Here is a 13005-nt window from a genome sequence, read left to right as displayed (position 1 = left end):
TAATGCGACTTCTAAGGGTAGTACGTTTTTTTATTATTTTTATTAAAGTATTTAGAATGTATAGGGTTGATACAATGAGCATTTGAGAGAAAGAGTGTTCAATGTTAGAGGCATCAATCAATGTATTGAGTGAGTGAGTGAGTGATTGATTGATTGATTCCTGAAGTGGAGTGTTTTTATGATGTGAGTGAAGTAATGATTTTATGTATTATTCTGTATATGTTTTATGAACTTTTGTACATAGGGCTTATAAAATCTACCTGTCCAGGGACTGCGGGTGGAAATTAGCATTTTTTGCTATAACCTGGCACATGACATCTCTTCTTTTTTGACTAATGTTTTTTCTGTGCATTGTCCCTGATCAAATAAAATAAATTCAAATTCAAATCTCCCGAATGAGATATATATGATCAAAACTGTTCTGCCCTTTTTTGTCCATAAAATAATCTGTACCATTTTGTCTACTTTTTCAGTGTTTTCTAAACCATTATTTAAATGATTTTCTATATGACTGTTCACAGAGATTAGCGAACCATTAAATTAAAAATAGATATTAAAATCTTTTAATGTGATATAATTTAAGTGTCTTATGCTCACCAAGGCATTTATTTGACCAAAAATACAGAGATATTGTGAAATATTACTACAACCTAAAATAAATGTTTCCTATTTTAATAGGAATTAATAGGATTAATTGCATCCAAAATAAAAGTTTTTGTTTACATAATATATGTGTGTGTATAATTATTATGTATATTTGAATACATATACACAGTATATACAGTATGTGTGTACTGTGTATAATATATATATATATATATATATATATATATATATATATATATATATATATATATATATATATATATATATATATAATTATACACAGTACACACATACTGTATATTAAGTAAACACAAACCCTTCTTTTGGATGTGATCAATCATTTGACAGCCCTAATTTTAATATATTTTAATTTATTTTTTGTAATTGTAGCATTACTCCAGCCTTCAGAGTCACATGATCCTTCAGAAATCATTCTAACATGCTGATTTGCTGCTCAATAAACATTTCTTCTTCTTATAAATGTTAAATAAAGTTGTGCAGCTTAATATTTTTGTGGAAACCATGATACATTTGTATTCAAAACACAGCATTCATTTGAATTGTGTATTTCAATTAAATCCACCTTTAAAGTGCATACAAATTTAAACTCAACTGTGGTTGGCTGCTTTTTATATATGAATCAGTGGGTATCTTCTTGTCTATGGGCAGTTCTTGTACAAAATAAGCTGCAACGTGGACAAGACCTTAGCTGTTAGCGATTAGTCAAAGATCTGGCTGCGTGCGTCTACTCTTACTGTAACTTGATGACCATGTGTGTTCTGTATGCGTGTACCTGAGGTAGTGCACATCAGTGATCTCCTGCATGCACAGCCAACAGAACTGACATGCACACACTGTACAGTTCATTCTATTGCAGCTGCCATCATTAGTCTTCATGATGTAGGCCCCACAACGTGGACAGGGCTTAATTTCCTCTGCATCTTGAAGAGCGACAGCAGAAACAAACATCTTAGCTGGGACACCATACAGATATTACGTTAGTCTCAATATCTGCACCATACCGCCAGGTTCCTCGTTGAACACATAGAGAGTGGAGACATCATTGGCTCCTGATGTGTGGCGAGTGCGCTGACGTCTGGCTTGGTCGCAAGTCTGGTCTGGGTGCCACAGCTGACGGCAGTGGTAGCAAAACTCGGTTTCACAGCCCTCCCGACCACAGCTTAGCTTGGGACACTCCGCACAGCCGTAAGCTATCACTGCATAGCTAATGAATAACAGAAACGACACAATAAAACATAAAGATGAGATTATGCAGTAAGTAAATTATATTTAAAATAAGAACAATATGCAGCTAGTTAAAGGGTTAGTTCACCCTAATGTCATTCCACACCCGTAAGACCTCCGGATTTTCGGAAAACACAGTTTAAAATATTTTATATTTAGTCCAAGAGCTTTTCTGTTCCTCCATTAAAAATGTATGTACGGTATACTGTCCATTTCCAGAAAGGACATAATCAAAGTAGTCCATATGTGACATCAGTTGGTTTAATTCGAATATTTTAAGCATCGAAAATACATTTTGCTCCAAAAATAACAAAAACTACAACTGCGCAGTCTCCCTCAGACTTTAAATAAAGCTTGCTCGCACCAGATAATGTCAGCAGCGTCACTGCGCAGTCACAAATGCGGATTGGAAACAAACCCGGAAAAGAAGACAATGCTGAATAAAGGCGTTGTTTTTGTTATTTTTTGGACCAAATTGTCTTTTCGATGCTTCAAAAAATTCAAACGAACCAACTTATTTCACATATGGACTACTCTGATGATATTTTTATTACCTTCCTGGAAATGGACAGTATACCGTACATACATTTTCAATGGAGGAACAGAAAGCTCTCGGACAAAATATAAAATATCTTAAACTGTGTTCTGAAGATGAACGGAGGTCTTACGGGTGTGGAACGATATTAGGGTGAGTCATTAATGACATCATTTTCATTTTTTGGTAAACTAACCCTTTAACATGTGTTAATCAATATTTTACACACACATCATTTGATATGTGAACATAAGCCACCATGTAGCAGACGGTGGTGGTTACAGCTATCGTGCTTTTTCGTGCTTCATTCACAGTAGTAAAAAGAGAGGATGCTCTCGACCCCATGTGGAGTGACTGCAGGTGATACCTAATACTGTCTTGTTGACAAGAAATGCCAAACAGCCACAGATTCCCATCACTACCCCGATCCGGTTACTTTTACGAAACCTAAAGCTAGGCTCCAGAACTATACATAATGCACCACAGAGTAGAACGTGCGTCACGCTGCAGCATGTGCGTGACATAATGATCTGCCACTTTTTTATACTCTGCTCATTAAAAATACAGCTAAAACCAACTACACATGGTTTTTAGTTGGTTAAAGTTGGGTTATAAGAAGGACTAAAAGCTGGTGTGACTGAGGATGACCTAGTAAACCGTTTTAGACAAGCTGGTTTAGATATACTTCAAGCGGAATTGAAGAACGAACTGATGTGACGTCATTTCCTAACAAAATGAACTCTTGAATTTTACTCAATATAAAACTTCTCACTAGCAATTATGCTTCTCACAAGCAATTCTATTGAGGAATATTATGTGGTGCCTCTATGTCAGCAAGCCTTTTCTATGAAACACAATCGAATTTGTTGTGACTAGCATCATACTGTAAAGAATACTGAGGGGATGCACAATATACAGTATTGGGATCAGTTATCAGATGATAAATTAATATTATAAACCACAAATAACTGAATGACATTGCTAAATGTAATCTAAAAATGAATATCCATTTCTCTTACTGTAAATTAATGTTGTGATGCATAAATTCACCTGTAGCATTTCATTGCTGATTTTTTTTTTTTTTCATTCAAATATACATTTTTTTAATTCAACATAAAAATATAAAATAGTATAGAATTTAAAAAATGTAAATTTCCCATATATCAGCCGTAATGCAAAAAAAAAGTCTGTCATTATTGGCCACAATATGAATATTGTAATCATAAGTTCAATTTCTGCTTTATATTGAATAGGGTTGCACCAATGTGAACATTTTGGCTGATACCGATAATTCTTGTTTTTGAAAGCCGATAATCGATATATCGGCCAAAAAATCTATATCAACATTTTTATGCCATTTTTGAGAGCCTTATTACAAAAACAAGTCTCACCATTAAATCCATGCCCCAAGCACACAATTATAATGATATTCTCATTATAATTTTATGTAGCTTATATGACAGACTTGTGCTGCACAAGTTGCACTTAACTGTATTTTCCTTTTTGATGTGTTTCCAATCATATTTCAAGCAATTCAAAACCATCATGGTGAACAGTGCGCATCTGAAGTGTCTCAGCGGAAACCTGAAGGAAATAATCCATTATTTATCGGCTTTAATATATTGGCCAAATGTTCTTATTAGGCTGATAATTATACCGATATGGTGGCCGATATATATTGTACATCCCTAATATTTAAAATCAAAGTTACAAACTGCCAAGAATAAATTCATTGCTCTTTTTTTTACTTTTTTTTTACCACTTTTAATATAAATTGAACTTGTAATATAATATGTTTTTTTTTTTTGCAAAAACATCTAAAAACCTTTCAACAAAGTTCAATGAAAGAAAATTACACTAAATGTTAAATTAAATGTTGACACAATCTCCCTCTATAATGGCACTTAAGAAGAGGATGGGACAATAGCTGTGCTTCACCAATCACATCTATGTGCTAACCTGCAGTCTGGAGCTGGGCACCAGCGCGTGTCCGGGTCAGCAGCCAGAAAGCGGCGCAGCTGAAACTCTTCAAAGCGCTCCAGCAGTGCACCGTCATCCAGGATGGCACGGACGTCGGGCAGAGCCAGCACTTCAGGGCACTGCGGGCAGGCGATACCCACGCGGCTCTCCGAGATCTCGATGCGTAGGTATTGGCGCAAACAGTCAGTGCAAGCACGGTGCTGGCAGGAGGACAAGCGAGGGAAGTGGCCGCGTGGTTGACTCAGGAGGCAGAGCGGGCACTCGACCAGGTGCTCGAGCAGATGATCCTGACTGGAGGAGGACAAGGACAGTACACCCATTGAACCACTGCTCCCACACTCCACACCTCCCTCATCATCTCCCACTCCACCTCCTTCCCCTTTCCCAGGATCTCCTCCATCACTAACGCCCTCTAATCCAACATAACTGTGAGCCCGCTCCTGAGAGGAAAGACAAAATTACATTTGAATGAAAGTTATGACTATCTCAGACCAATGAAGACAAGTTATCTTAACGAAAATTGTTTTATATTAAAGGGTTAGTTCACCCAAAAATAAAACTTCTCTCATTAATTACTTACCCTAATGTTGTTCGACACCCGTAAGACCTCAGTTCATCTTTGGAACACAAATGAAGATATTTTTGTTGAAATCCAATGGCTCAGACAGGCCTTCATTGACACCAATGTCATTTCTTCTCTCAAGACCCATAAAAGGTACTAAAGAACCATCTCATTACAGTGGCTCTACAATAATTTTATAAAGCGACGAGAATAGTTTTTGTGCACAAATAGTTTTTTAATAACGACATATAGTGATGGGCCAAAATTTCAGCAGTTTGGCGGTTTGACACGTGATCCGAAACCTGAATCAATACGCTGATTCATTACGGTTTGAAACTTTGTTTTGAATACGGCCCATCACTATATAAGTCATTATTTCGTTTTTTTTGTGCACAAAAAATATTCTCGTCGCTTCATAAAATTATTGTAGAGCCACTGTAGTGAGATGGGCTTTGTAACGACGTCTTTAGTGCCTTTTATGGGTCTTGAGAGAGAAAATGACATTGACACTTTGTGTGCCATCGGATAGCAACAAAAAATATTTTCATTTGTGTTCCGAAGATGAACACAAGAAGAGGTCTTATGGGTGTCAAACAATATTAGGGTAAGTAATTAATGAGAATCTTCATTTTTGGGTGAACAAACCCTTAAATAAGAAAATGGCATGTCTGTTTCTAACCACTCAACGTGACACATGAGACATTCATAATAAAACAAATTAGATCAAAAGATTTGTGGGATGTCATGCATCTAATTTTTCAGTGGGTGTGAGCATGGTGGTGTCCCACTGGAAGTGGTCCAAATGGCAGCCCAAATGTCCAGCGTAGGTAGTTTTATTTTCATTGCATTGAAAGATCACATTTTGATAACACTTCATTTTGTTTTCCAAGAAGAAAGTCATGTGTCACAGAGGATGACAGGTTAGTGCAAATTTTAGACTTGTGAGATTTCTGCCACATCATTGTGGATAGACACTTTTTATTTACAATAATTATGCTATTTAATTATAATTTATTTTGGAAGTTGCATTCACTTGGCTCAACAATCTGAAGGAGCATGTTTGATTAGGCATGAGGCTTCTGAAAGGAGATAAAAGGTCTACCAGGTCAAATGAGCCATTGCAGCAACTGCTTACAGAATACAGAGATTAAACTGAAACATATTTAATGGTTACATACAGTCAAAGGTACAGAGAATAAATATATAAATGTCCTCTTACTTGTTCCACATGTTCATGCTCATTGGGTGTGAGAGTGATGGCCACTTCCTCCTTGTTCAAAGTCCCGACGGGCTTCTCAATCCTGGGGTCAGATTTGGGCTTTCGGCTGAAGAAGCTGAGAAAACTGAGAGTCTGTGACTGCTGCTTGGGTCTCTTCATTGTACAGAGCTGGACAGTCCAGTTTGTGTGTCTCTGTTCGTTGCTTATGGTCTGATACGGAACATTGGCAAATAGACCATTGTGATGAAGTACAAAAATCATCCACAACAGCGTTTCCTGATAGAGGTCATCCTTGTTTCCTTTTCATATGAAATGATTTATGGTCCTTTAGTTATCCAAACGAACCACAAATGTTCATAACTGGGGAAAAAACAATATAAAAAACAGTAAGATTGTTGTAGAAAACATCTCATCCAACAGAGGTCTGGCTTGTCAGGCTAATCTCCTTCTCCATTACATGTTGACTGTTAATATGAACGTAGTAACAGTCTGTGGTCCAGTTGGGAGATTAATTTAACATGATCATGTATCAAGATAAAATACAGCTCAGATTAAATTCTCTATTCCACAGGCTTCGTCACTCCATAGCACATAATAACTGCCTCTCAGTGAAAGTTTGCACTATGCAGGTGTCTTTGCATGTAGGTGGAGAGAATAGTTTACAAGACAGAAAATAATCAGGATCTTTGGAAGCATCCTTGTAAAAAATATTTATAGGGATGCACGATCGGTATTGGCCGATATATGTCAATTTTTTTATGTTATCGTTACCAGCCCGATGAGAAAATGTGGCCGATATATTCAATCCAATAAATAATGGATCATTTCCTTCAGCTGATGCCATTATAATTTTAAATTTCTTGAAATGTGATTGACACTTCAAAAAAGGAGAATAAAGTTAAGTGCATGTGCAGTGCAAGTCTGTCATAAAGGCTACATAAAATTATGAGAACAATATAATTGTGTGCTTGGAACATGGCTTTTAATTGTGAGAAATTGCAAAACTTGTAGAATCGGTGAAAATGTGAATAATTTGAACAAAATAAGAGAGATCATACAAAATGCATTATTTTTTATTTGGTGCTGTCATGAATTATATCTTTTTTTTCTTTTTTTTTTCTTTTCTTTGTATGGTGTAGAAGACAAAAACATAGCTGAATTTATTAAAATGACCCCATTCGAAAGTTTATGAACCATAATGGGTGTCGTTCCCTAGATAATCCACAGCTGTTTTTGAGTCTCTTTTTGTCCTGAGCAGTTAAACCGACAAATCGTTCAGGTCCCAAAAATCTTCAGTTCTCCAGCACCTTTTGCATATTTGATATTTGAACCCTCTCCAGCTCGACAGTATGATTCTGATCTTTTAAAATCTTTTTGGACTCAAATACAACTATTAAAAAAGGTTCAAAAATTCACTGACACTCCAGAAGGAAACACAATGCATTATTATGATATTTTTCATATTTTGTTTAAATATAATATCTTTTTTCATTGTGACTGCCCTTCAGAAGCAACAGAACCCTATCCCTAACCTAACATGATGATTACATGTTTCCCCAAAGACAAGTTAAGTACAATTTAGCTTGATCTTCAAATTCAAAAAGTGCATTGTGTTTCCTTCGGAAGCTTCAGTGAATGTTTGAACCTTTTTTATTTAATAGCTGTGTTTGAGTCCCTCAATCGTCCTCAGTGTGAAAAGATGGATCTCAAAATCATACAGTCATTGCTGGAGAGGGTTCAAATATGCAGAAGATGCTAGAAAACTGAAGAATTTGCTGGAGCTGGATGATTTTTCGGAACGTTGGTCAGTTTAACTGCTCAGGACAAACAAGGGACTCAAGAACAATCCTCACAAAACAAAAAAACAACCGTGGATCATCCAGGGAACAACACAGTATTAAAAATCAATGGTTCATAAACTTTTTAATTAGGGTCTTTTTAATAAGACTTTTTTTTACTTATGGATTTATGTACAAATAATTTAAGTAAAATATCTTATTCAGGACAGCACTAAATAAAAAATCAGGCATTTTGTATGATCTCTCTTAATTAGTTTAAATGATTCATATTTTCACAGATTCTGCAAGTGGTTCACATACTTTCTCTTGCAAATATATATACATACATATATATATATATATATATATATATATATATATATATATATATATATATATATATATATATATATATATATATATATATATATATATATATATATACACATGATCAGGCTCAACATTATGACCTAATCCTAATTTTCACCCTTTTGCTGACAAAACAGCCCTGACCCATCGAGGCATAGACTCCACTAGACCCCTGAAGGTGTTCTGTGGTATCTGGCACCAAGATGTTAGCAGCAGATCCTTTAAGTCCTGTAAGTTGCGAGGTGGGCCTCCATGGATCGGACTTGTTTGTTCAGCACATCCCACAGATGCTCGATTGGATTGAGATCTGGGGAATTTGGAGGCCAAGCTAAAAGCTCCTGCTAAAAGAGGCCACAGCCACCGAGGAAATAATGTTTCCATGAAAGGGTGTACATGGTCTGCAAATGCTCTGGCAGGTGGTACGTGCCAAAGTAACATCCACATGGATGGCAGAATCCAAGCTTTCTCAGCAGAACATTGCACAAAGCATCACACTGCCTCCGCCGGCTTGCCTTCTTCCCATAGTGCATCCTGGTACCATGTGCATCAATGAGCCTTTGCCACCTATGACCCTGTAACCAGTTCACCACTGTTCCTTCCTTGGACCACTTTTGATAGACACTGACCACTGCAGATGGGAACACCCCACAAGAGCTGCAGGTTTGGAGATGCTCTGACCCAGTCGTCTAGCCATCACAATTTGGCCCTTGTCAAACTCACTCAAATCCTTACGCTTGCCCATTTTTCCTGCTTCTAACACATCAACTTTGAGGACAAAAAGTTAACTTGCTGCTTAATATATCTATTATCTAATTATACACTTATAGGTTCTGTGATGAAGAGATAATCAGTGTTATTCACTTCACCTGCCAGTGGTCATAATATACGCGATAGGATAGCGCTACAACCAACCAGAGCAATGAAGGTGAAACAGAGCTTGTTGATAGATTAAAGGGGGGGGGGGGGGGGGGGGGGTGAAATGCTGTTTCATGCATACTGAGCTTTTTACACTGTTAAAGACTTGGATTCCCATCCTAAACATAGACAAAGTTTAAAAAACTAATGTTGGACGTTTGATGGAGTATTTCTGTGTTAAAAATACCCCTTCCGGTTTCTCACAAGTTTCAGAGAGTTTTTTTTTGAGTATGGGTCGGGTTGACGTTAATAGGAAGGTCCTTGTATGGGCCGTACAGGCTCTTCTCCCGGTAGGGTGCGCGCGCGCGTGACTAGAGCGAGAGAGGAAATGCACGCCTGTAAACACTCTCTCAGGTGCAGATCCAGTCGATCCAGGCGCCGTGCTCCACTTTATTCCTATGGGTGACTTCAACGCTTCAGCACAGCATTCCGGGAAGGCAGCGCTGCATTTGAACCGATTTGAACGCAGAAATGACGGGAAGCTTCACAACATCTCTTCAGTCGTGTCGCAAAAGTGGATCTCCACCGTTCACTGCACTCAGGACTTTACCAAATCATACCAAAGAAGTGTGTTTTTGACGGAGCGGTCCCAGTGATAAAGGTTCGGTCCTGCTTTGGAAGCAGCCGGTGAGTAAAACTGCTTCAAATGTCTGTGCTGTTGGCTACCGTCGCATGAGTAAACATCAGTAAACGACACGATCGCGTGCTTCGTCATTCAAATGCGCTAACGGACTCCATTGTTGTTCTATGCATAAAGTTACACTAGTCTGACGTGCAAAACCGTTTTGCTTGCTACTGCTAAGGTTTAGTCGCATACAATAGTCCATAAACCGAATCATGTCCTCATAAACTGCGAGTAAAGACACACAAATGTTGACAGGCCACTAAATACAGTACATACCTCAGAGACGGACGTCCTGCTGTTGCTGTTTCTCCTGTTCAATTCATTTCAGCCTTCGAATGATTCTGGATCATATATCTATTAGCTGAGCTCGATAGCCATGAGTTTCTCCACGCTTGAGGACGTCAGCGCTTTGTTCGCATTCGTCCACACGATACGCCTCCAAGCGCTCGTTTTTTTCCGGAAAGACTCGGTACAGCCCATATTTCTTTTATAAATATAATAAAACTAAAGACTTTTCGGAGATATGAAGGATGCAATACTACTCTATAGGTACTCAAGATTGACATGAGATTGACTGAAACTGAGTGTTTCATCCCCCCTTTAAACATTCGCCGTATCCGGTCGGCAAAACTCCGAACACATCTTCCCTTTTTAAGAATGACTTCAGTGCCGTTCTTTGTTCTTTTCTCAGAGAAAAGCTTAACTCCAAGTCTTCCAGAGTCGTGGTCAAAGCTGATTCGAAAAAACCGCCGTTCGCAAGTTTCTGTGTTTACTAGTAGCACGCAAACGCAACTCAGCCGTCGTCATTATGGCCCCGCCCACCGACTCTATACACGATGTGATTGGCCCGGCAAGAGTTTGGCGTTTACAGCTCAGAAGTGTATTGAGAGTTGCTAGACGACACTCGCGGCAGATTAGATTTGCTGCCGCTAGGGTGCGTCTAGATTTCTAGGCTAGAAGGAGATGCCAGACAGACGAAAAATAGTCCAGACTGATTCTTTTTCCCCTGAAGGATTCAGAGGATTCGATGTGGGGGATGGGGGGCACTTTAAATTGTTAATGGTACTCTCCTCAGAAAGAAACACTGTTATAGAGAGCCAGATATGAAGATGGACACTGATGCACCTGACTCCATATCAGATAGATAACCTCATTACTTAAGAACATCATGTTCCATCGTTTTAAACATGAACATGCATATCTGTCTTTGAAACTTAGTAATGTTGTTATGGCAACTAAATGAAATAAGAGCAGTTAAAGTACTAAAATGACTAAAACATGGTTTTGTTTAATAGAGAAAAACATTAAATCCCACGGGCCAAAAAAGCCAAGATCTGCCAAAGATCAATATTGTGATCTTCTCAGATAAGCAACATCAGCCCCCTCTGGCAGCATTACGTAATTAATGTGAGGGTCTGAGTCTTGCCTTTGACTGCATGCTTCATCACTCAACAGAACAGAAACCAATAAAGAGGACCTATAATATCAAGGTCATTCAACACTCACACAAGCAGGGTTTTAAAATGCACTGGATCAAGCTTGGAGCGTGAATATAAACGCTTATATGATTATAATAGATATTATAATAGATAGATATTTCATGGGTGCATTTGGACATAGGGGACAAGCAACGTGGCTGTGGGAATCAATGATAAGCAATCAGAACAGTCTAAATGCACCCATGAAATAATTTAATATATCATGTAATGTATTAAACAAGCTTTGGAGCCCCACAGCCTCCATTATACTCTTATATTATTCCTCTTGCACACATGGAAAATAAATACTTTTATCATGCATAATGCAGTGCCAGTGGACCTCAATGATGATACAAAGCTCAAATGTGTATTATAGCTTCTCTGGCCATAGAGCAAAATCCTGTGGCTGAGATCTTTGGATTGGCTTTAGTGTGTTTTTTTTTCACTTGGTTCCCTGGACTATTCCTGGACATGCACTCAACGGTATTTTTTGTTTTGTTTGTTTTTTTGTTTAACCACATTAAGCAAAGTTGGGCAACAACTTGGCAAACCAAAATATCAAAAGCCTGCGCAATGCTATCATATCTCTGTTTACAGTTCCATATTTTGAAGAGGGAGGGGATCCCATTAATACCCTGAATAACTCTCATAAGAAAAGCATAGTGGCGATGCCGTTTAGGACGTTATATGAGGAGGACACACCTCCACTTTAGGGCCAAGAACGACATTCACACCAACTGTTACTTTATGGTATACAGTACGAATCCTTATATGTAATATCAACATAATAACTTGAACTAAAGCCCTTTTGTTTGAGCGGACATTTGCCCTTTAAACGGTCCTTAAATTCTATTGACTGAAATTCGTTGTCTACGAACAGAGTGTGTATTATTAATTAATCAGAAGGTCTGACCAGGGCATCACAGCACTGCAGGGAGTGGCAAGGTTATTACGTATTACAGTTCGCCCCTGCCAAATAATACACTTTTATGTTCAAATGCAGCGTATGATACTGTAAGGCAGAAGACAAAATCATCTTCTGTTCAAAAGATAGCGCACAATAATTTAATGAAATCAGCCTCTTACCTCCGCTCAGTGCGTTATCAGCTCAGCACCATCGGTTGGTTGGCTCCTCCCACTGAGCGGCTGAGGACGCGCAAGCTCTCGCGGCTCCTCCCACTGCTGTAAAACGTCGCCTATTTGGTGTCTTCGAGCGTTTTTCTGGACCCTGTGGTCCAAGAATGGCCCCATGACGTTGGCGAGGAGATCCCCTTGAACCGCGAGGTTCCCTCCTCGGCACACCGGCTGCGCCTCTGCTGCTTGAGAGCTTGCAATGGCCGGCGGGAGAGCTGCTACTGCAGTGATGGGATGACGTAAAAATCACTTACTTCATTCAATAACGAAACACATTTTATGCCATATGTTAATAACATACCTGAAACAACGATCTCTACCTCAAAAAAAAAAAAAAAAAAAAAAAAAAAAAAAAAAAAAATATATATATATATATATATATATATATATATATATATATATATATATATATATATATATATATATATATATAACATTGCTTAATAGGCTATAACATTAGCAGCAACATTATATTATGAATACAACAACTATATTATATTATCTTATATTATATTATATTATATTATATTATATTATATTATATTATATTATATTATAT

At 37.9% G+C, this 13005-nt stretch overlaps 1 protein-coding gene across 2 annotated transcripts in view; it reads right to left on the bottom strand.

Annotated features, from left to right (window-relative positions):
- Positions 1-12664, bottom strand: part of si:ch211-278j3.3 (E3 ubiquitin-protein ligase RNF19B) — a 29957-nt gene extending 17293 nt beyond the window's left edge. Inside the window, exons 1-5 of one of the 2 annotated variants that reach the window (XM_067417061.1) lie at positions 12399-12664; positions 6148-6507; positions 4346-4806; positions 1629-1831; positions 1400-1547 (exon numbers count right to left, since the gene is read on the bottom strand). In XM_067417061.1, coding sequence (XP_067273162.1) covers positions 1400-1547; positions 1629-1831; positions 4346-4806; positions 6148-6408 — 1073 coding nt within the window. In that variant the 5' untranslated portion in view covers positions 6409-6507; positions 12399-12664. The remainder of the gene's footprint in view (positions 1-1399; positions 1548-1628; positions 1832-4345; positions 4807-6147; positions 6508-12398) is intronic. The other variant, XM_067417060.1, reaches the window with a different exon arrangement.
- Between the last annotated feature and the right edge of the window lie 341 nt (positions 12665-13005).

The sequence above is a fragment of the Pseudorasbora parva genome, chromosome 15 (genome assembly GCF_024679245.1).
Source record: "Pseudorasbora parva isolate DD20220531a chromosome 15, ASM2467924v1, whole genome shotgun sequence".
NCBI lineage: Eukaryota > Metazoa > Chordata > Actinopteri > Cypriniformes > Gobionidae > Pseudorasbora > Pseudorasbora parva.
This window is presented reverse-complemented; position numbering and strand designations above follow the sequence as displayed.